The sequence below is a fragment of the Aythya marila genome (assembly GCF_965140915.1).
Source record: "Aythya marila genome assembly, chromosome: 1".
Lineage (NCBI taxonomy): Eukaryota > Metazoa > Chordata > Aves > Anseriformes > Anatidae > Aythya > Aythya marila.
In genome coordinates, this window is record NC_139042.1 from 193018757 (window position 1) to 193040878 (window position 22122).

At 43.3% G+C, this 22122-nt stretch overlaps 1 protein-coding gene across 1 annotated transcript; it reads left to right on the forward strand.

Moving 5' to 3' along the window:
* Positions 1-227: 227 nt before the first annotated feature.
* SYPL1 (synaptophysin like 1) lies at positions 228-19176 on the forward strand. Its single transcript, XM_082757653.1, has 6 exons — positions 228-234; positions 15027-15096; positions 15813-15931; positions 16346-16550; positions 17394-17582; positions 18435-19176. The coding sequence occupies exons 2-6, from the start codon at positions 15028-15030 to the stop codon at positions 18561-18563; spliced, it is 711 nt and encodes a 236-aa protein (XP_082613779.1). The 5' UTR covers positions 228-234; position 15027; the 3' UTR covers positions 18564-19176.
* Positions 19177-22122: the final 2946 nt, after the last annotated feature.

Sequence of the window (22122 nt, forward strand, 5' to 3'; positions counted from 1 at the left end):
CATCCCAGCAAACCAGTGAAGCACTGGAATTTGGGTACATGGACTTGCTCCCACATATTTTCCAGGCATACTTCAGGACTGAGGGTGGTCAAGGGACAGTTCCCACCAGGTCACACAGCCACCTGGCCATGTTTAATTTCCCATAGCTGAAGCACCTCAGGATACTAAAGCTTTCTTCCATATTTTATATTGCGTTTGTACTGCCACTCATGATACTGATCAAGCTCCAAAAAGGTAAGATTTTTTAATATATATATATTTTTTTAATTTCACTGGAAAGATTGCCAAAGCAAATCTGAAACCTGATTTTTATGACCTTACTCTGAGGGCCAGTTTGTTTGTTTTTTCACAGCTCAAGTATTTGAAGGTCTGGACCCTTCAGCTAGCCTATAGGAAGATAGGCTTTTTCTTAAGATTTCTCTGCAATACTGTTCTAGGATAATTTGGCAACATTGCAGCATGTTTCTTGACTGGTATCCTCATTTGCTCCACTTTCTGCCAAAATCGTGCTTCTGCTGCAGGCGGGCAGGTATTGGCAGTGTCTGAATGCATTCCCTGGCTCTGGAAGCAGCAAGAGAAGGGCAGGGGTCACTGTGCGCCTACTCAGTTTGTTTCTGTGAAATGTCAAGCGCTGAAGGAGTCTTGGAGGGAAGATGTTAAAAATGCAGCTCCCAAATTGCAGTGCCAAGAGTACAGTTTGCTTTTCTACATGAAGCCGGACTTTGCCAAACTCTTGGCTTGCGTGAAAAAGAGAGCTCAGCCTTGCATTTTGCGGGCTATGAACTTTTGAACTAAGGATTTATGAACTATTCTCACTAAGCAGCACTTGCATTAATGACATTGAGAGAGGCTTTTATATTTATACAGGGTGCTTGAGACTTGTTTGTGTTGTGTTTTGGTTTCTAAAAAATTTAATCCAGTCAAATGATAACTGAATTAACTACATAGCAACCCTTTAATTTCATTATGTCCTCTATTTCATTTTTTCCTTTATTTCTCACTGCTGCTTGCATTTTATTTAACCCATATGTATATTTGCAGTTTGTGAACTAAAACACACAATCTACCCAGTGCATTTCATTGCTTCCAAATTCTTAACAGACTTTTTAAGAGTATCTATTGTGTCTCATTTGGCAGACAAATAATACCTGATTGGCCATCTGTATTTGTATACAGTTGTTCCACCCAAGACTTCCTTTCTCACAGTTTAGAATGAGAAATATTTGCACTGTTGAATAGATTAATTTTTATTTTGTGGCCTCACATCCATGACCCGGATTTGAGTTATAAACCTGTCATGTGTCAGGGCTCATTATCCACTGATTTCATAAGCTATTGTTACCAGGATAAATTTAGAATTAATCTGAAATTCACAATTAATAATTTGAGCAGCTCTAAAAATAAGGTCTGTCAACATCTACTGTCTTTAAGTTCATATATATTTAAGTTTGCTGACAAAATGACTTTTGAGCTTTATCTGACTTTCTCTGTTTTATAATCCGAAATATCTCATTCCAGATTCATATTACTTTGTATAGTTATCTCACTAACTTGTGCATCAGCATGTCTTTTAAAGAGTAGCATACACTAAATACTGTACTGGCAATAAAATACTAAGATCTGAAATTAATACTCTTTATAACCTTCTGTTGTTTTTTCAAAAAATATTATTTTATACTTAGATATTGTTTCAAGATGATTAAGCTGAGTCCTAAAATGTTTGTCTTAAAATGTTGTTGGTTTTTTTTTTTTCAAGTTCAATAATGCTTCAGGACTATTTCCATCTGGTAGTAATAGCTCTGTTTACTCTGGAACATCTTGGTTTCTATTATGCCTCTGTGTCACAAAATCTATTGAAATCATGCAAAACACCGATGTCTCTGCCAAAGTCAATAAAATTACTACTTGCTGAAGAAAACAGTAAACAACAGAACTTCATAATGATGACATTAACACATCCTTTGTCAACAGTTGGGAAATCTGGAACCCTAAAAAAAAATAAAGCAAAGTAATGTGTTCAGCTTGCTTGTATAATTAATTATACAAAAACTTCTAATGAGATTTGGTTAGAAATGCAAACAATTTTTGTAACAGCATTAGCTGCACAGCAGCATAGCAGCGCTCATTCAGGATGCAGAATGGATAATGCATTTTATTCATCCATCAGATAAATGGGGAAGTCCTAAAACTGTTTCTAAAGCTTCCCAGACTCGGTTTTCTACAACAGGTCCTTTGAAACTTAAAACTGGTTTATAGATCTGAGCTGATCTTGAGTCCCATTCGGGATAGTGCAGTACATTTGGGAGCCCAATTCTCCTACTCTCTGTGTTCTGAACAATCCTATGATACTCTTCTGAAAGGGCAATATCTTCTGGTTTTGTTGTTGCAGTGGGACACCTGATCTCTCCTGTGGCAGGCAGGTTGTTTTTTTCTCACTTAGTCTTTGGCTAAGGAGAAATTCCCAAAACAAGGTAGCTAAGAAGAAGGTATTTCCTGCCCCCAGCTGCTTGTTCCTCCCCAAAAACTGCCCCTTGCTTTGTGCCAGCAATGCTTTTGTGCATCTATTTGGCACAAAAATAAATAAATAAATACAATACAATACAATACAATACAATACAATACAATAATGGATTTATCTTTTGTCCCGATCAGTTGAAATGTGTGACAGTGCAAACTTTTGCAGACAGCCATGAGTGGAGAATGTGTTTTTTTTAAACCAGCACTGACAAAAGTGAACATACAAGGTTAGTTCTCAGAGACTGGTGTGAGAAAATGAAGGAGGGGAAAGGGAAGGGGTTCTCTGATTTCCAGATTCATCAAAAAGTAAGTTATTAGTAGCACTACAGAGGTGTGCTTTACCATAAGATACAGATCATATGTATTTGTGGTAGTCTTACCTGGGTGGGCAGCTGAGTTCCACCACGGCCGCCCTCTCACTCCCCCTCCTCAACGGGAAAGGGGGACAAAACACGATGCAAAGGGCTCAAGGGTTGAGATAAGGACAGGGAGATTGCTCAACAGTTATCATGATGGGCAAAACAGGCTCAGAGTAGGGAGACAGTGAGATTTATTTCTTATTGCTAGCATGCTAGAGAAGTGAGAAACAAAGGAAAGAAACCAAAAACACCTTCCCCCCATCCACCTTCTTCCACCTCCTCCCCCCAAGCAGAGCAGGGTAACAGGGGAATGGGGGTTATGGTCAGTCTTGATTCAAAGATCGAAGCTGAAATTCCTTTAAGTGGTATATTCTTTATTGCAGCGCTGGATGCACGGGGGATCTCTCCACCTATCGTGCATACCCAAAGCGGAAAGCAGTCTTGAATTTATACAATCAATCTATCAATATTCTACAAGCACCTATACATATGCATTACCTATCCCCGCCTTCCCTCGCTTCTCATGCTAATTAGCCTTTTGGCACCTTGCGCCTGCGTAGAGCCTTCCAAGAATTGTGGGCAGGGGTCTTTGGGACGTGGGCAGGGGTCTTTGGGAGGAAGACCCCGAGTCTTCCTCACAGTGTACTTTTCACCTTTGGTCAGGAATCTGCTGAATTGGCAGGTTTCTTAATTGCAAGAGCTGGTTGTTGCTAATTCTTCCATTTGTTGTATCTTTATAATGAATTCCAATGTCCAGTTTTGAGATTTATAGTCCTTACGTTTGTTTCTCTGTCCGTCTGCCGCTTCCTTATCATGAGTTTCAGTGTCTTGTTTCGAGATAGACAGTCCATGTCTGGGGATTGTCCTTGCCTCCCCAATGCCTCCCCAATACCTCCTTAATCAGTCTACAGCACTTCGTCTCTGCCGCTCCTTCTTGGTCACTCTCGTCCCCTGTGCCATGGGGTCCCTCCCACGGGATGCAGTCTTTGATGAACTGATCCTGTGTGGGCTTCCCACAGGTAGCAGCTCTTCAAGATCTGCTCCAGGTATGGCTCCGTACCACGGGGTCCATCCCCCAGGAGCAAACTGCTCCAGCACGGGTCCCCCATGGGTGGCAGCTCCCCCCAGACCCCCTGCTCCTGCGTGGGCTCCTCTCCAGGGGCTGCAGCTCCGGCCCGGGGCCTGCTCCTGTGGGGGCTCTCCATGGGCCGCAGCCTCCTCCAGGCCACATCCACCTGCTCCACCGGGGGCTCCTCCACGGGCTGCAGCGTGGAGATCTGCTCCATGTGGGACCCATGGGCTGCAGGGGGACAGCCTGCTCCACCAGGGGCCTCTCCACAGGCCGCAGGGGACTTCTGCTCTGGCACCTGGAACCCCTCTCCCCCTCCTTCTGCTCTGACCTTGGTGCTTGCAAGGCTGTTGCTCACTCCTCTCACTCTCCCAGCTGCTGAGTAACAGCATTTATTTTTTTTTTTCCACCTTTCTTAAACCTGCTCTCACAGAGGCACAAACAACATCACTTACTGGTTCGGCTCTGGTCTGCAGCAGGGCCCTTACCAAACATGGGGCAGCTTCTAGATCCTTCTCACAGAAGCCACCCCTACGGCCCCCTGCTACCAAAACCTTGCCATGTAAACCCACTACACTATTGAGTGTTAGGCTTTAGTGAGAGCAATGTATATCAAGGAAAGCTTCTGATGCCCACACTAAGCTTATCTGGCTGACCACAATGGTCTGCATGAAGCAGAGAATATGTTCTACCTCCTTTTTTCCACATTTCCACTTTAAATCAGCACCTGTGCCATTCTTAATATTGCCCCTTCACCCAAGAAATTCACGGTAAACTCCTTTCTATTGGGTTTCACAAGTAACTTTAATAATAACAAGTTTCACAAGTTTAATTTTAACAATTAAAAAATTTACAAGTTTAATTCTAACAATTAAAAGCTTAACAAGATTAATAATTAAAAAACATATCTACGCAATATATATCACACATCAACAATAACTGCACCATTCAGAGGACAGGCAGTTTCCAGAGCGTGCGCTATCCCAGCAGGCCACTAGATGGTACGACAGGATTCCGTCTGCACGGCTGCAGCCACCCAGAGCTCCCAGGCAGGATCTTCCTGTCAGCAGCTGACATTCTTCTGGATGAAGACTGGTAACTCTGCAATGAAATTTAGAGATTTTAATACACGTGCATTCATCATCATTTTTGTCCTTTACGGTTAATCGCTGTGTTCCAGAGCCAGCGGTGACTTTCTGAGGTGCATTCACAGAACGCTTCACCTAGCAGCATACAGCACAGACTCTCACAGCTGCCTGCTTAACACCTACAAAATGATGAGCTATGAAAATTAAGCTACAGGATTCACTTGTAGATTGTGATCCCACGTGGAAATTGCACTGCCTGAGAGGCAAGAGCAGCTATGAGAAACTTCTGCTCTGGAGCATCCTCCAGAGAAGCCACCACCTCTCTGGGCCTTCCTTGCCCTTTGGAAATGTACACAGAAACATAGGTGGTAGGAAACACGACGGCCTGCCTGCTTCCACAGGGATCAAGAAGAATAACAATCATTTTTACATATGCAGCAGTAGGAAAATTCAAGACAGAGAGGGCACTAAGAAGCAACAAAGCAATTCTGAAGTAACTGAGCTGCTATGAGAGAATGAAATAAAGGCAGCATAAAATGCCCAGATTTTTATTTTAAAGAAATTGATACTGTGTCTCAGAACATTTAAATTATTTTAACTACAGGACATAAAAGCTGCTTGGATTTGGTAGATGAACATCACATGCAGTAAAAATGTCTCAAGGATTTTAGCAAAGTGCAACACCAAACAGTGATTTTCAGAGTTTTGGAGAAAAGGAAAAGAGGTACCACAGAAGTCAGGAAAAAGGAAACATGCAACAAAGTGCTGTTATTAGAGAGCCAAAAGAGGAATACATTGAATAATCAATATACTAGCAGTTCTAAAGAGGAAAGGTTTAAAATATCAGAGTGCACAAGAAAATAAAATGATGCAAAGGTACTAGAAAACAGACAGAAATCTAACAAAATGGACAGAAAAATGCAGCCTGTTGCATCAAGAGAAGTTACCCGTAGAAAGCTATTTGGCAGGGGAGATTTACTGATTATGGGAGGAAGAAAAGCACTTTCCCCACCTGAAGTTTCTAAAGTTACAGCAAATCTGCTGAATAGAGAATATTGTGGACGGGGCAGTCCCATGTAACGGTGTCTCCCCTGCCAGATCAGTATTAAATTAATCATTCTCTCTTGCTTTATCTATAAAACACAAAGCCTCGGACTTCCCTGAATTAATCCTTGTTTGGGCTGTGTAGAAGATTAGCATGGGAAAAGAACATCATGAATCATCATGTTTTTTTCCGCTGCTGTCACAAGCAACAATAACACAAATACTCTGACTCCCTCTTAAAACAACTTTTAGAGCGTGTCTGCTGCTGGAAGACACTTCCAGAACCTCTCACTTACACTTTACGTCTAGCATAAATTATATTCTTTGATTATATGCAGCAATCCCTGTGGTAAAACTGTCTTTTAGTATAAACCTCTGTCTTCCCTGTTCCTATTCTCTGGTGTACTTCAAGACAGCAGTAGTATCTTCAGCTACCCTTCACTTTGATAAGCTAAACCATCCAACTTCTTTCAGTCCAAGAAAATGAGCTCTCCATGTAAATCACCCAGGTACTCTGAATTAATCTTCCATGAGCGTCAGTCAGTGAGGCTGCAGCTCAGTGCTCCAGAGGATGCTCCTTGCACAGTGGTGCTTTGCTGTCCCTGATGCAGACATGTCCCCAGGGGCAGCCAGGAGTCCTGCTGGCCTGTCCCAGAGCCTCACCACACCGGTGGCTCAGAGATATCCTGAGAGCTGCTATGTAAGCCCCAAAGCTTTGTCCTCCTTTTATCTTTTTTGAAGAATTAGACTCAGTATACTGAGAAATTATTTTTGCTTTCTTAATAATAATACTAATTTCCAGATTAAGACCTTCCAGCTAGCTAGTTTCTAATTAAATCAGTGTTTCACATCACTTTTATATCTTCCTGCATCCATCAGTCCCAGGTCAAATGTCTTGCAGACCTTGAAATACATTACAGTGACAACTATTAACTACATCAGCCCAGTCTTTTGATCATCACTGCTTAACCACAGGCTTAAGCATAGGCTAATCAGCAAAACCTAACTCCCAAATGACCATATATTTTGACATTAACTACATTTTTCTAATTTAATTCTCTATTAAGAGGGTCATCAGCCACTCCATCTTTTTTTTCTTGGAAATGGTGACAAATGTGTAGGGCTAGCATTGCCATAACATCAGACATCTGGATCTTTTACAGTGTTTCAAAGATGATTGGCAATCAGTGTTAATATTACGAGAGCTCCTTTATCAGTCCTGTCCAAACTGGGCTTGCTGGGTATTGACGACTGATGAAAAAGCTTTAGCAGATGGGACTCAACACTCTCCTGAGCCCTGCTGGAGTGGAAAGGATTTATTGCACTATTAGCATATTAATACTTCCCTGCTTTTTCCCAAATAGAGGCCATAATATTGGTCCTTCCTGCTTTTTTTTTTTTTTTTTTTTTTTCTCCCTTAACTTGATTTCCATCATTTCTGTCTATTCAGTTTGGTATAATCTCTTCTCTTCCTCCTATGTTTTAAAAATGCATTGCTGTTGTCTGCAGGTCTGCAGACCATATACTGGTCCCTTGGTCCATTTGCTTTCTTATCACTTTTCTGCAATAGGCTACCTTCTAATTTGTATTCATTATTACCAGCTTCTCCCATTTGCTGTATAATTTCTCTACTTCTTTCACTTTCTCTCTAAGCCAAACTGATTTTCTAAGCGAAATAACCCTCTTTTTCTGTAGTAGACTTTTTCATTGCTTTTAAACAGTTTTACGGTTTACCTGCTTAAATTTATCCTTGCAGAGATTTGATTCAGAATTGGTTTCAGCGTATGAAATTAGCCTTATGGAAGCACCATCTATATTTAATATGTTTGATACCACTTTGGAATGCAAACCACTCGCAAAAATGTTCCAAAATACTTTTAACCCCAGTGGAGAGATAAGTTATATGGAGTGAAAAATTAAGAGCCTTTTACAATTTTGAATTAATGAGCCCATAGCTAGAACACTGTATACAGTTCAGAGTACTTCCATACCTGGTATGTGACACCTGAAAATACTTTGGGAAAAAAAATCTATTAGGACGTGAGAGCATTTTTGAAGAATGCTTTAAATAATGAAATACTTTCAACCAACTGACAAGCAGAAAAGGAATCAGACAAATGCCTGTATGTATTTTTATGGAGATGTATTGCTTACAGGGATTAAGTAGAAGATGGGGAGGAAAGAAGACAGACACAGAAATTAAAATACTGAGAAACATTGGATGTGGATGGGAGGATTGCTTGGTTCATTTAGACTGAAACAAGGCTTTAAATGCCACTTAACATATGGAACAGTTTTTCTTGAACATGTAGGATGCAGTGGAGAAAATGACCAAATAGATCTTCCATTTTTATCTTCACCTGTCCCTCTTCTTATATGCTTCTTTAACTACTTAAAGGAACTGGCTATTCAAGGCAGCAAGGCTAGTTAGGGTGGCCTGAAACCTCAGCAGTACTTTTTTAGATTTGTTGGGAGGTTTTTGTTGGTACGTTTTGGTGGGATTCATGTACTATAAAGACAGTAGGGATCATAGACAGGCTCCCATAGGGTATGCTTTCCTGGTTGAGCCGCTACTCATTTAACTCAGGGAAAACAGCACTGAACTGTGACAGATCCTTTCAGGATATGAGGGCATTACACCAGCTGCATTAAAAATACTACTGTGAAACACAGAAAAAAATAGTGCCAGCTCTACAGAGACTGGCCCGCTGGAGTCCAATCCTACAAGACCTTCACAGCCCAAATCAAAGTGCATTTTAGTTGTGCCATTGCAATATCCCTGTGAGAGAGACCCTAGGAGACCTGCACAGCTCTGCTGTGGTCTTGTTCCATAATTTTTTGGAACCATTCAACTCCATTGACTTTAACAGGATTTGATTTCAGCACCAGAATCACAAATTACTGTCATTCCTTTACAACATCAGTCAATAAAATATCTTATGAAGTCAAGCTGTAAATTCTAATTAATTCTGTAATTCTAACTGTAAATTCTAACTAACGAAGTAGAAGTTAGGGGGGCTGTGAGAAGAGTCCAGAAGCTGCCCCATGTTAGATAAGGGCCAGTTTCATCTGGCTCCAAAGAGACCCACTGCTGGCCAGAGTCAAGGCATGAGCAATGCTGGCTGGACCTCTGGGAGAGCAGATTTAAGAAAGAAAAAAATAAAAATAAAAAATAGAAAACCTGCTGGGCAACAGCAGCTGGGAGAGTGAGGAGTGGGAAACTGCCCTGCAGTCTCCAAGGTCAGTGAATAAGGAGAGGGAGAATCCATCCATCCATTTCTTGGGTGGCGTGGTCTGCACCAACTTTGTTGGTGGGCATCTGCACAAGTCCTGGATGTTGTTCTCCTCAGCCAAGCCCCCAGTGGTCTGCTCACATGTTTTCAGTGGGTTCCCAACCATCATTCCCCCATCATCCATCTATGGACACCTTCTGGGGGGTTGACCATTGAGGGCATCTATTTCTTGGGTGGATTTCCTCTTCTGTCCCAGACGGATCATTACATCCATCCTTTGGCCTTTGCAGCACACCACCCAAAGGCTGGCAGTCCCTACCTGATTTCCCTGCAACCTGTCTACTCCAAGTCTCCTTGAATTCCAGGTGCAAAAAACTTGGCAAGAGATTGCCAGCTATAGGGCTGCCCTTTTTATGGGGTGGGTGCCAGCATACACTGAGGTGGCATCTGAGCAGGTGGCAGCTGACATCACAGGAGGCCCCTTCATGGCAGAGGAGGCAGATACTGAGTACACCCAGCATCATTTTGCTCATCCTTACCACAGATCTTAGAAACAGTCTTCTCCATTTCATCTCTTTCATTTGCTCCTTACATTGCTCTTGAAGGAACTGAGCAGATTCCGAGCTGAATTTGGTTGTGCTGCTGTTGTATTTGATCTATTCTGCTCACGCCTTTCACCTTGCCTGATGGCTGCAGATGGGTCCCTCCTGTTTCAAGGGGGGGAACAGATCCTAGCCCAGGAGCTGGCAGGACTCGTTGAGAGGGCTTTAAACTAGGTGTGAAGGGGGATGGGGATGAAATGAGGCTCAATAGAGATGATCCTGGAGTACGTGGAAAACAGCTTCCTGACTCAGCTGGCTTGTGAACCTACCAGAGAAGGACTGGTGGGAGATGTGGTGGTCAGGAGTCATCGTGGTCAGTGACCAGAAAATGGCCGAGTTCTCTGTTCTTGGTGAAGTCAGGAGGGGCGTCAGTTAAACTGCTACCCTGGACTTCTAGAGGGCAGACTCTGAGCTGCTCAGGACACTGGTAGGAAGGGTCCCTTGGGAGTCAGTCCTGAAGGGCAGAGGGGTCCAGAAAGGCTAGACGCTCCTCAAGAAGGAAGTCTTAAAAGCACAGGAGCAGCCTGCTCCTGTGTGCTGTAAATGAGCTGGTGGGGAAGAAGACCAGCGTGGCTGAACAGGGAACTTTTGCTGAGTGTCCAGGAGTAAAAGAGAGTTTATGTCTGGTGGAAGAAGAGACAGGCAATTCAGGGAGAGTACAAGGAATTTGCCAGCATATGCAGAGAAAAAAATCAGGAAGGCTAAAGCCTAGCATGAGCTCAACCTGGCCCATGGCTTGGATAGGTACACCCTTTTCTGGGTTAAAAACTGGCTGGATGGCCGGGCCCAGTGAGAAGTGGTGAATGGAGTGAAATCCAGCTGGCCACTGGTCATGAGTGGTGTTCCCCAGGGGTTGGTGTTGCGGCCTATCCTCTTTTATATCTTTGTTGGTGGTTTGGATGAGGGTATGTATGTTTGCAGATGACACCAATCTGGGGGGAAGTATTGATCTGCTGGAAGGGATGAAGGCCCTGAAGAGGGACCTGGACAGGTTGGATTGATGGGCAGAGGCCAGTGGGATGGGATTCAACATGGCTAAGTGCCAGGTCCTGCACTTTGGTCACAACAACCACATGCAATGCTACAGGCTTGGGGCAGAGTGGCTGGGAAGCTGTGCAGAGGAAAAGGATCTGGGGGTGTTGGTCAATGCACACCTGAACATGTGTCCAGGTGGCCAAGAAAGCCAACGACATCCTGGGTTGTGTCAGGAATAGTGTAGCCAGCAGGAGCAGTGAGGTGATCATCCCCCTGTGCTCTGCTCTGGTGAGGCCACACTTCAAGTACTGTGTTCAGCTTTGGGCCCCTCACTGCAAGAAAGACATCGAGGCCCTGGAGTGTGTCCAGAGAAGGGCCACAAAGCTGGTGAAGGGTCTGAAGCACAAGTCCTGTGAGGAGCAGCTGAGGGAACTGGGGTTGTTGTGTCTGGAGAATTGGAGGCTCAGGGCAGACCTTACTGCTCTCTACAGCTACCTGAAAGGAAGGTGTGGGGAGCTGGGGGTCAGCCTCTTCTCACAGATAACTAGTGATAGGACTAGAGGGAATGGCCTTAAGCCAGGGGAAGTTTACGTTAGAAATTAGGAGACATTTATTCTCAGAAAGAGCAGTCAGTCATTGGAACGGGTTGCCCAAGGAGATGGTGAAATCACCATCCCTGGGGGTGTTCAAGGAGAGGCTGGACATGGTGCTTGGGGACATGGTTTAGTGGGTGACACAGTGGTGGTGGGGAGGTAGTTGGACCAGGTGATCTGAATGTCTTTTCTAACCTTAATGATTCTGCGATTCTAAGCATATCTAAACCACCCCTAAAGCTGGGGGATGAAGGCCCAGGCAGAGAGCTCTGGCCCTGAGCTCCTAGAGGTCTGATGCTGGGCTAAGCGACATATTTGCAGGAGATGGAGCTTTCTCAAGGCTCCATGTGTTCAAAACCACGCCAGAGCACACACAGGTGGTACAGACCATCTCCTTGTCACCTTGTCACCTTCATTTGGAAATGCAAGGTGCAGTTCTGCAGACTGGTAGTTTTGGTCCCTGCTGTCCTGGGTGCTCCCCCTCCTGTGATACCTCGCTGTCATTTTTAATTGTACAGAGTGTTTTAGTAGCCTGCTCCACAGAGCAGCTGATCACTTGTGTGCTTTCAAGGCATACACACAGACAGAAAAAGACAATACCACATTTCAAAAATGAATTCTAGCATGTGCTTGATGATGCTTGCACGCTGCTGGAGTGCTGAGAGGTTTGGCACCCTGTCCCATCTGAGTGCTTGCAGAACAGCCTCACTCCTCCAAGGAAAGCTCCGCAAGTGGCATCTGCTATGCACATGCTCTCACCCTTCAGTGCACTCCACACCATTTGTGTTTTGTACCCACAGATGCATATTCTTGGAGATTTCCAATACAAAAGCCAACTAGTCATTACTTGTAACTAGTAACTAATTTGTAAGTTGATCTTAACAGCAAGGTCACACATTAGTAACCACGTTAATATTAAGGCTGGCAAGCGTAGAGCTACATCAGATTTAAATGCAGTTTACAGATAGTGGTATAAATAGAATCAGTGACACTAATTCATTGAATTTTGAGGCATCAACAACGTCATTTTCCTGTAATAAAGGAGCCTATTCTATTCATTTTAAGAGTTTATATAACCCTCAGGGACGGGCACATCAAAATTTGACAGCTGGGGATTGACTGTATTTCATCTGTGCAGTTCATCTAATGCTCACAAGCACAAATGAGAACAAAGCAGAAGCCACCAGCCAGGGAGGAGGCTGCCAGGCTGGGCAGCAGCTGTATTTGTAATGCAGCAGTGAAAGAAAAGAAGGAACCATCCTTTTCACAGCTTTAAATTTGGACTGCCTCCAGGAGCCCAAAGCAGCAGGCTGATCTCAGTACCTCTCCTGCTTGCCATACAGGAAACTGGGGTAGAAAATTCTCCTTGAACGAAGAAGCAAACTGTGTGAGAATGTCATACCCTGCTGCCAATGCCTCGCAGCAGAGCAACCCCAGGCTAGTTGAAAGCCTGACTCTTTGCTACCGTTCTCAGAAGTATTACCCAGCCTGGCAGCTTCCTATGAATTACCACCCTTGGCCAGCTTCCCACAACTTATTCACAGTAGTAACATCTGTCGCAGATTTAATTCAGGAAAGTCTAATTATTACAGTTGCTCAGCACTGGGGATCACCAAAGGTCTGTGGCATGTAGCGAGGAGGCTGTGAAGGCTAACCAGAACTGCAGGTAAAATTCTGACTGGGATTTGCAGTGCCCACTTGTCCCACAAGCTGAGACCAGCTTTCTCAGGGCATGGTACCTGCACAGCACCGCTCTACTTTTGTGTGATCCTGACAATAATTTGACTGGCAAGCCCATGGTGGAGTTTTGCCTGCTCTTCTTCCCAGAGAACTGGCAGTGCAGCAGTTCTGACTCACAGGGCACACATGTGGGAGCTCCTCTTCCTTTCACCGGAGGTTGAGGTAGCTCTGATCACCTCACATTTTCTGGAGGGTGACAGCATGCATAGTTCATGGTGAGCAGGCTGCTCAGTCTCTCATCTCTGCATATTCTTAATGGGTAGGAAGAGAAACGAACCACATTGCCTAAGACTCAGTGTGTGATGGTCTGTTCTGAGACATTAATGACTGTAATGCAAATGCAGAGCCGTACAACTAACACAGGAATATTTTTTAAGGACTCAGTGAGGAAAAGAGAGGGTTTTATTCTTTATGGTAAACAATTAAAAAGAAACAACAGCTGTTCCTGTTCGGGCATGTGAAAGACCATTCAGGAGGGCACTTGGCACACAGCTACACCTATCTGAGCCTGCATATGTGCAGGCCAGGGCTGGTTCAGTAGCACCTCTCTCCAGGTGCCTCTGCAGCCCTGCTCAGCCACTGGCAGGGAAGTGTAACAGCCATGTCATATTCTGTATAGCAACCCCCAGCTGCATTTCCCTGCTGCTCCTGGTTTGCTTTGCTGCCATTTCTTTTCTACTTCATTGGATCAACAACTTCTGTAAGTGTTTGACACTTTATTTCATGAGGGAAGAAGGATGTGTGGCACTGCAAGGATAGAAAGCAGCACAGGTGAGAAGGGGAGGGAATACAGAAACCAGGAAAGTCCATGAGAAGATTCACCACTGATGTCTGGGCTTCTGTGCATTTGTAAGGAATCAGTGGCATTTTGCTGCAATTATTATTCATAACTGAAAACTTCCTGCGCAACAAAAGCTGATGTTTTCAATATTTCTTGTCAAGATACTCAAAATGCCTGCCATCTCCTGGTGCTCGCAAAAGGGATAGAAAATGCAGGGAACAATTGAGTGAAATGGGAAAAAAAAAAAAAAAAAAAAAAAAAAAAAAAAAAAAAAACTTCCCAGCACCCAGCATCTGCAGTGGACAGTATTTTATCTATGGACAGTATTTTATGTGTTTGACTTCTCTTGCATGGGGTGAGCTGTGATGGAGGACAGTGCAGGTCAGGCCTGCCTGACTTGGAGAATCAGAGTCACTCTGGTTGGCAGGGACCTCTGGAGATCACCTCACCCAGTCCCCGGCCCTAAGCATGGCTGACTACTCTAATAAGGTCTAATAAGATCAGTAAGTCCCAAATCCAGGTATGGCACACAGCCATGCTTGTCCTCTGGCCACCACCCATTGTTCCTAATGCATGGCTTGGCCACGAGGACGCACAGCCCCAACACCACAGCACTCAGGGCCTCACTGTGGTTTCACCAAACTTCAGCTGAGCACCCCCTCTGCCAGGATCACTGCTGTCCTATCTCACAAAATGGCCGAAACTGTTCCTTCCTGTGACTCTTCCTGCACTGCTTCCCCAAGCAGGATGCCCCACCTGGAGACAAAGGCCTCCATGGCAGCAGCAACCACCCCACACAGCTGAACTTTCCCTCTAATTCGAGGCTGATGGACCCCAGTGTGACATAACAAGGGGCAGGGCCATCCCAGTATGAGGTAACTGGATGGGGCTGCCTCCAGCGTGACATAATTGGTGGGGAGGGGTGGGGTGGAGCAGGGCCACTGGCTCTAAAAGGGGGAGCCTTGGGGCAGGTGGTCCTGGTGTGGGTGTCTGTGGTTGTTGCAGGCTGCTCTGGTGTCTTCCAGGATGTTTGGCTTGCGGGTGGACATTGGCATGCTGCTGGAGCCCCTGGGCTTCATAAAGGTCCTTCAGTGGGTGAGTAGGGCTGGGAAGGCTCTGGGGGAGGCTGTGTTTCCTTCATTGGGCTGTTTCTCCTCCTGGCCTGGGCCTTGCTTTGCTCCTATGCCTCATCAGGGCAGGCCTGATTAGGAGCATGCCAGCAGGCTGCTGGCTCCATGCTTTGTCTTGCTGCTGGTGGCTGATCAACGAAGCTGCTCTTCAGCCAGCTCTTTGGCTGGGAGGGGAGAAAGCAGTTCTGTAGATTAATAGGATTATGTATTAATTACAAATGTTATAGCTACTTGTGCTGCTCAGTATTTGTATCTTGTGTCCTGGGCACTGTGGGGTTGAGGTTTCCCTAGTGAACAAAGGGAAAGTAAGAGCTACAGATACTGAGTGTGGAGCAACTAACTGCATTAATGTACAGTTATGGGTGTCTGAGACTCCTAAAAATGCTTATTAACTGAGAGCTGCTGTGCTGGCTCTTCCTGCAAGCGTTCAAATTAAAAAAGGTACCTCCGCTATAAAGCTGAGAAAAATGCAAACAAAACTTTCAAATTGCCTTACTAGTTATGTTGCTCTCTTCTTGGTTATAGAAACTCAACACTTCCATTCCCTCTTGACATAAGTTTCCCATCACTAACTTCATCCTTTGCTTACTTTTTCACTAGCTATTTTTGCCAGAAGTTTAGATTTGTTTCCTTTGAGCTCTAGTGATGTATACTAATATGGCTATGTGTGAACTTCTGTAGATTTTTTCCATTTTTGCTTTTGCAACCTGTGGAGGCTTTTACGGTGAAACTACCCTTTTAGTTTCCTGCAAGGGTGTGGTGAACAAAACTGTAACAGCTGCTTTTGCATATCCATTCAGGTGAGTGTTATCTCTTCAGTTATTACTCATTATATGCTGATTATATTTTCTTTGCTTTCATTTTTTTCTTCATGATTGCTTATGCTGTTAATTCTTTTACATAAAGTAAACCACCTGACTTTCTCTGTGGTAGTTTAAAAAGTGAATATTATAACTGCTCAAAGCATTGTGATTGTAAGTGCCCTACAAAAACAAGTAGTTAGAGGGGACAACTCATTCTGTTACTGCTTTGAATTGCTCTACCTTAAACTACCTAGCAGTGTGTAAAAGCTGCAAAATTGATTTAATCAGCAAAACAGTACAATCTTAACGGCCTATTTCTCCATCAGTTTGTAGTTGCTCTGGAGGCATGACTGTGTGATGTTTCTGCTGTACAGCGAGCTCTAACCACATGAAGTATATCATCTTTTCTAGGCTGAATACTGTTGTATTTAGTGAACCAGATCCGGAACGCTGTGGTGGTACTTGGACTGACAGCTATCTTGTGGGCAACTTCTCCTCTTCTGCACAGTTTTTTGTTACGCTTGCAGTGTTGGTATTAATCTACTGCATTGCTGCCCTTGTTGTATATGTCGGATATAAGCATGTGTATCAACACAATAGCAAGTTTCCACTAACTGTAAGTAATACTAAGATTTTTAATGCCTTGCCTTTTAAAAACAAAGATAGGAAACACTGCTAACACAACACCTGAATTTATGAAGCTTCAGTAGCTCCAAAAGATAAGTGGAGCTTGTATCAAATGTCTTGCATTAATGTCTACAGCACTTCAGCAGAAAATAGAAATCTATGCCCTTTAATATCTATGGCATGCTACCCTGTTACTGAGTCAAAGACTGGAGTGAAGTTCATTCTTATGTGAACAGTGTCTTCACACCTTCTTTATCATGTATTTGAATATAGATTTGTTCTGTAGGGGGAGCCTCTTCTGTTAGTCACTAGGAATCTCTCCTCTGTAGAGCACCTGCTGTGCAGATGTGAGTAGCAGAGGGGAAATTGCTATCTTGTGAATTCTATTCACCTTAAGTACTAAATCCATGATCCTCAGAATGAGATAATCCAGAGCATACCCAAAAAATGGATCTAGTGACCTTTCAAGCAAAGTCTTAGCATAACAGCAGTGTAGTCTTAAATCCTCTGCTTTCTTCTCCCTGCTGGTACACTAGCTTTGTGAAACTTAAATTTTTATAACAAGTGTCAGGCATCTGATCTAGATCCTAATTTCTTCCAAAGGATCAGGTTGTATGCATTTTGTATCTATCAAGCATAACTACAGTTCTGTAGTTGATAATCAAAGATAATCAACTGTTGTAACTACAATATTGTTAATGTCTACATATGCTTGTGCTTATTAGTACTGATACGGTTATTTTGATATAGCTGATGTAGTTTCTGCCTTATTTTCTTGTGTACATCCATGCAATTTTTTGAAAACCTTATAATGAATGCTTTTCTTCTGTAGGACTTAATTCTCACTGTCATAATAACCTTTCTGTGGCTAGTCAGTACTTCTGCATGGGGAAAGGCACTTGCTGACATCAAAATATCCACGGGTGCCAATATTATTTCACAAATTGACTCTTGCAAAGCACCAGGAACAACTTGTCACTTTCTTTCTGTGACCAGAATGGGAACTCTGAATGTGTCTGTGGTATGTATTTCTTGCACCACATGGTGTACAATAAATGTGTTACAGAATTAGTCAGTAGTACCTGAGATTCCCATTCTACTGATCACACATGTTGCTTCAACTTAAGATTGCTTTATGGGATATCAGTTGTCCAGGCCTATTAATACAGTGGTAACCATTGATTAGCATTCCTTTCTTTAAAAGGAAACTTCTTCCTTCAAGGAAATGAACAGAAATGACTTGTAGGGTCTGTCTCAGAATTATTGATATGGTAGTTCCATACACTTAAGTTGCCATACTATTTCTATCTCTAGTCTAGAGCACCTTAATATGTTGCTCAGCCACCCAAATGGCTTGCTGACTTCTGTAAGTATGGAGGAAACACTATGCTTCCTGCTCTCCATTTGGTGCTGAGCCTAGCTGTTTTTAAGTGCATGAACTTTTGTGAACTTCTGCACATCAGAGGTTCCTTATAAAACAAAGATTAGTATGGGGTGCTCATATTTATAGACAGAACTCTTCCTCACAGCAGGGCAAATGAGTCTCATTGTATGATCATCCTAGTAAATTCCTCTTTTTAGAGCTCTGGTTGTTATAATTTGGCCCGATAATCAGTCATGCACTCTGCATATGCAGAGGTACTGAGGGACTGAAAAAACTTGTAGAACTCTGTCCTTTGTATGGAATAAGTTGACTATCTGATTTTTTTCAAAATCTAGTTAAAATACCCTGTAATATTTGAAAGCATGTGCCAGTTTCTCCTCCCAATTAGAGGTTCCAGAGATAGCTAGTGTTTCTGGCTTGCCTTGAAGTCATAATCTGTGTTCTTGATGTCAGTTCTTTCAAGCCTAAACTCACTTTTTTCTCTTACAGGTATTTGGCTTGCTTAATATGGTTTTGTGGGGAGGAAATATTTGGTTTGTATACAAGGACACCAACTTGCACAACCAGTCAAACAAAATTTCTCAAGTTGTAGGAATATATCCAGCTCAAAGGATATGAAAATGAGATGATAACTTGAAGTGCTTCTGCTTTCACATCACATTGCCAAGAGCATGGAACTATTAGGATTTCTTTTACTAATAACTGATAGTACAAAATGGAAGTCTATACAGAGTATTAGCTTGACATAAGGTCTTTGAAATTTCAATTGAAATGTTATCTTGAAATATATTATGCCTTAACAAAAACCTGCACAACTTTGTACAATCTTTAAAGAGCAAAATGTTGAGGTTATAAATGCTGATGCTGTGGGGAGAGTTCTTATGTTACCTTCATAGGAGGTATGGGTAAGGAGCAACTGCATTGGGGTTATTACTGCAACCTATTTAGTTCTAATAAGCCTTTAACAAAAATGAAATGTAAATGCAACTATGATGCGTGAAATTCCAATGAAAATGTAGTTCATCTGCCTCCTATGATCACTCACTTGCAGAAGCTGTATCAGTAAAACTTGAAGCTTTGACATAGTTGTAGGCATCATCCAGTGACTTGCAGATGATCCAGATTACTGTATCAAATCTGTTAACAGGTCTGACTGGAAGGGTGTTATTTCTGTGATTAATGTGTTACTACTAAATGCCTTGGGACAAGAAGACTGAGTTTCAATAAAAGATCATTTCTCAAAGATATGATTATCTATGTGCAATAGCTGACTTAAATGTTAAAACAAAAAAAGTATGGCTTAACACTTTCACAAATACTTTGGGACACTCAAGCTAATGTATTCTAATAGCTAATGTCAGGGTTTCTATGACTTCCTTTGCATTGTGTGGACGGTCCTCGTAGCTGGAAGGACAGGAATACAATTAGCTGAATATGACCCACTCCTTAATATCCCAGTCTTTAGTATTGTTGAGTTTATTTCCACTTATTTGGAGCACTATGAGTCATCTTCTTATAGACAGCCATGGTGTGATGGTTTTACATGGGTGGGCAGCTGAGCACCACCACAGCTCTCTATTGTCCCCCTTCTTCAGAAGGAAAGGGGGAGAAAATGCAAAGGGCTCAAGGGTTGAGATAAGGTTGGGGGACTCACCCCTCAATCCTTCTTGAGGGCAAGAGGATGGGATGATCGCCCAACAATTACCATGATGGGCAAACTAGACTCAAATTAGGGAGATTGCTTGGTAGTAATAGGCAATAAATTTTACTAAAGAAATGAGAAACAAAGGGAAGAAACCAAAACCACCTTCCCCTCCCCATCCACCCTCTTTCATCTCCTGGTGCTGCACAGAAGAATGGGGTTTGTGGTCAGTGTATAGCACTTCATCTCCGCTGCTATCTCCACTGCTCCTTCTCAGTCCCTCCCATGGGATGCCATCCTTCCTGAACCAGTCTTGCAGGGGCTACCCACAGGCAGCAGCTCTTCAAGAACTGCTCCCACATGGCTCTGTACCAGAGGGTCCATCCCCCAGGAGCAAACTGCTCCAGCATGGGTCTCCCACGGGCGGCAGCTCCCCCCAGACCCCTGCTCCTGTGTGGGCTCCTCTCCACGAGCTGCAGCTCCAGCCTGGGGCCTGCTCCTGCGGGGGCTCTCCATGGGCCGCAGCCTCCTCCAGGCCACATCCACCTGCTCCACCGGGGGCTCCTCTACGGGCTGCAGTGTGGAGATCTGCTCCATGTGGGACCCATGGGCTGCAGGGGGACAGCCTGCTCCACCAGGGGCCTCTCCACAGGCTGCAGGGGAACTGCTGCTGCCTGCCTGGAGCACTTTCTGCCCTCCTGCTGCACTCACATTGGGGTCCACAGGGCTGCTTCTCACTCCTCTCTCTCCCAGCTGCTGTTCTACAGCAGTCTTTTTTTTTTTCCTTTTTTAAATCTGCTCTCACAGAGGCGCAAAAAATATCACTTATTGGCCTGGCTCTGGCCAGCAGCAGGGCCCTTATCTGACATGGGGCAGCTTCTGGATTCTTCTCATAGAAGCCACCCCTATGGCCCCCTGCTACCAAAACCTTGCCATGTAAACTACACATATGAAGATACTTGACTTTGTGAATTGCACAGAAACAATGTTTGTTTTGATTAATAAACAGACTCCTGTCCCATCTCTCTGATTCCTTTAAACTGTGTCATCAAATAAACATATGCAAGCTACGGTGTGTGTAACACAAATCTTAATTGTTCAGTGTGCTAGAGCTACAGCATTTCTGATAATGCACTTTCACGCTGAAGAGTATAGTAAAAGTAGTATGACAAAGGTACCTTCAATCCTTACTGCTGTGATAGATGCAAATGCAGTATCTTTTGGGACATGGCTTTAGCTGTTGCTGATCACGTGGAGGAGTTCTTATGCTGGTGCCTTCAGTTGTTTTTTTGGTGGGTGTGTTGTTTTGTAGACTATCTGTTAGTCCTGCAGACTAGAGCTGCCTGCTGCTGCCCGTTTTGTTACTTACTGTGGGTATTCCTTGGAACCATCCAGCACAAACTGTGCTCTGCAGACGCTTTCATCTAAAGGGCAGATGAAACCACCAAAGCCTCATTCTTTGGCAGTGATGCTTGTGTTAACTTCACACTCAAAGGTCTTCGAGCAGTTGGTGATTGGTGTTAACACACTGATTGACCAAGCTATCTCCACAGCCTTCCTTGGGCCTATTTCAGATGCAATTAGCCAGGATGTGTATGCTCTGCTTGTAGTCCTATGTTCTTGGCACTTCCTTTGCATTAAATGATCAGAAGATGACTCCTGGCTGGGTTAGTGTTCTGTCATTTTAGTAATTTTAATTGGGTCTTGAAGCTTCGCTGGAATTATTGATATTAAAAGATGAGCCTGATCGTCTCTTTAATCTCTGCTACTAGGTCATACCCAGCAGAATTGCAGTGAGCTATAAATATAGTGTGAATCTTCTGGAAAGGCTGCATATACAGTAATTACAATGCTTAGGTGTTAACTAATGCAGAACATGAAGCTTTTATCAAGATTTAAAGTACTGAGCCAGACAATTGTTTATATATACAAGGAAGCACTGTCTTGAAGTGGTCTTATATTAGCTGCTGTCCTGCCTTTCAATAACTCCTGACAAAAAATGACTTGTGATGTCCTTTCTGACCTCTTCTCTTGTATCAATTCTATGTTCCAAGTACTAACTTTAAGCCTCAAATCCTCATTCCTCCTTGAAGAGATGTCGTTTATCATCTAGCACTGCCCTGAGCTGACAGTTGTCACTGATGGCTTCTTTCGTAATAGTATGTTTATATCGCCATGTACAGCTGGGAGGAGAGAAACAAAAAAGAGCTGGTAAAAAAATAATAATAATACTTTGTTGTTGCTGTACATAGGGCTTTTATATATATATATATATATATTTGTATTTTTTTGTTTGTTTATTCTTTCTCTTTTTCTTTTTTTGTTTTTGGTTTTGTTTGTTTGTTTGTTTGTTTTTTGTGGTTAAGTCAAACCAATTGAGCCTTATCAACTGTTGTTTTCCTATCAGAATTGTAGACACCTGAGATACAAAAGCCATGTGCTGTTTCATCATGATGAACTAAGACAGCCTTATACAAGTGGCTCAATCAGGAAGATAGATAATATTTAGAAGTTTTAGTAATTCCATTGCTGTAT

What these genes read in the sequence shown, in the direction of transcription:
- SYPL1 (XM_082757653.1), top strand. Translation starts at nt 15,028, where the DNA reads ATGTTTGGCTTGCGGGTGGACATTGGCATGCTGCTGGAGCCCCTGGGC. An exon ending in TCATAAAGGTCCTTCAGTGG is followed by an intron (nt 15,097 to 15,812) that starts GTGAGTAGGGCT and finishes GAACTTCTGTAG; the next exon opens with ATTTTTTCCATTTTTGCTTT. An exon ending in ATAGCAAGTTTCCACTAACT is followed by an intron (nt 16,551 to 17,393) that starts GTAAGTAATACT and finishes TTTCTTCTGTAG; the next exon opens with GACTTAATTCTCACTGTCAT.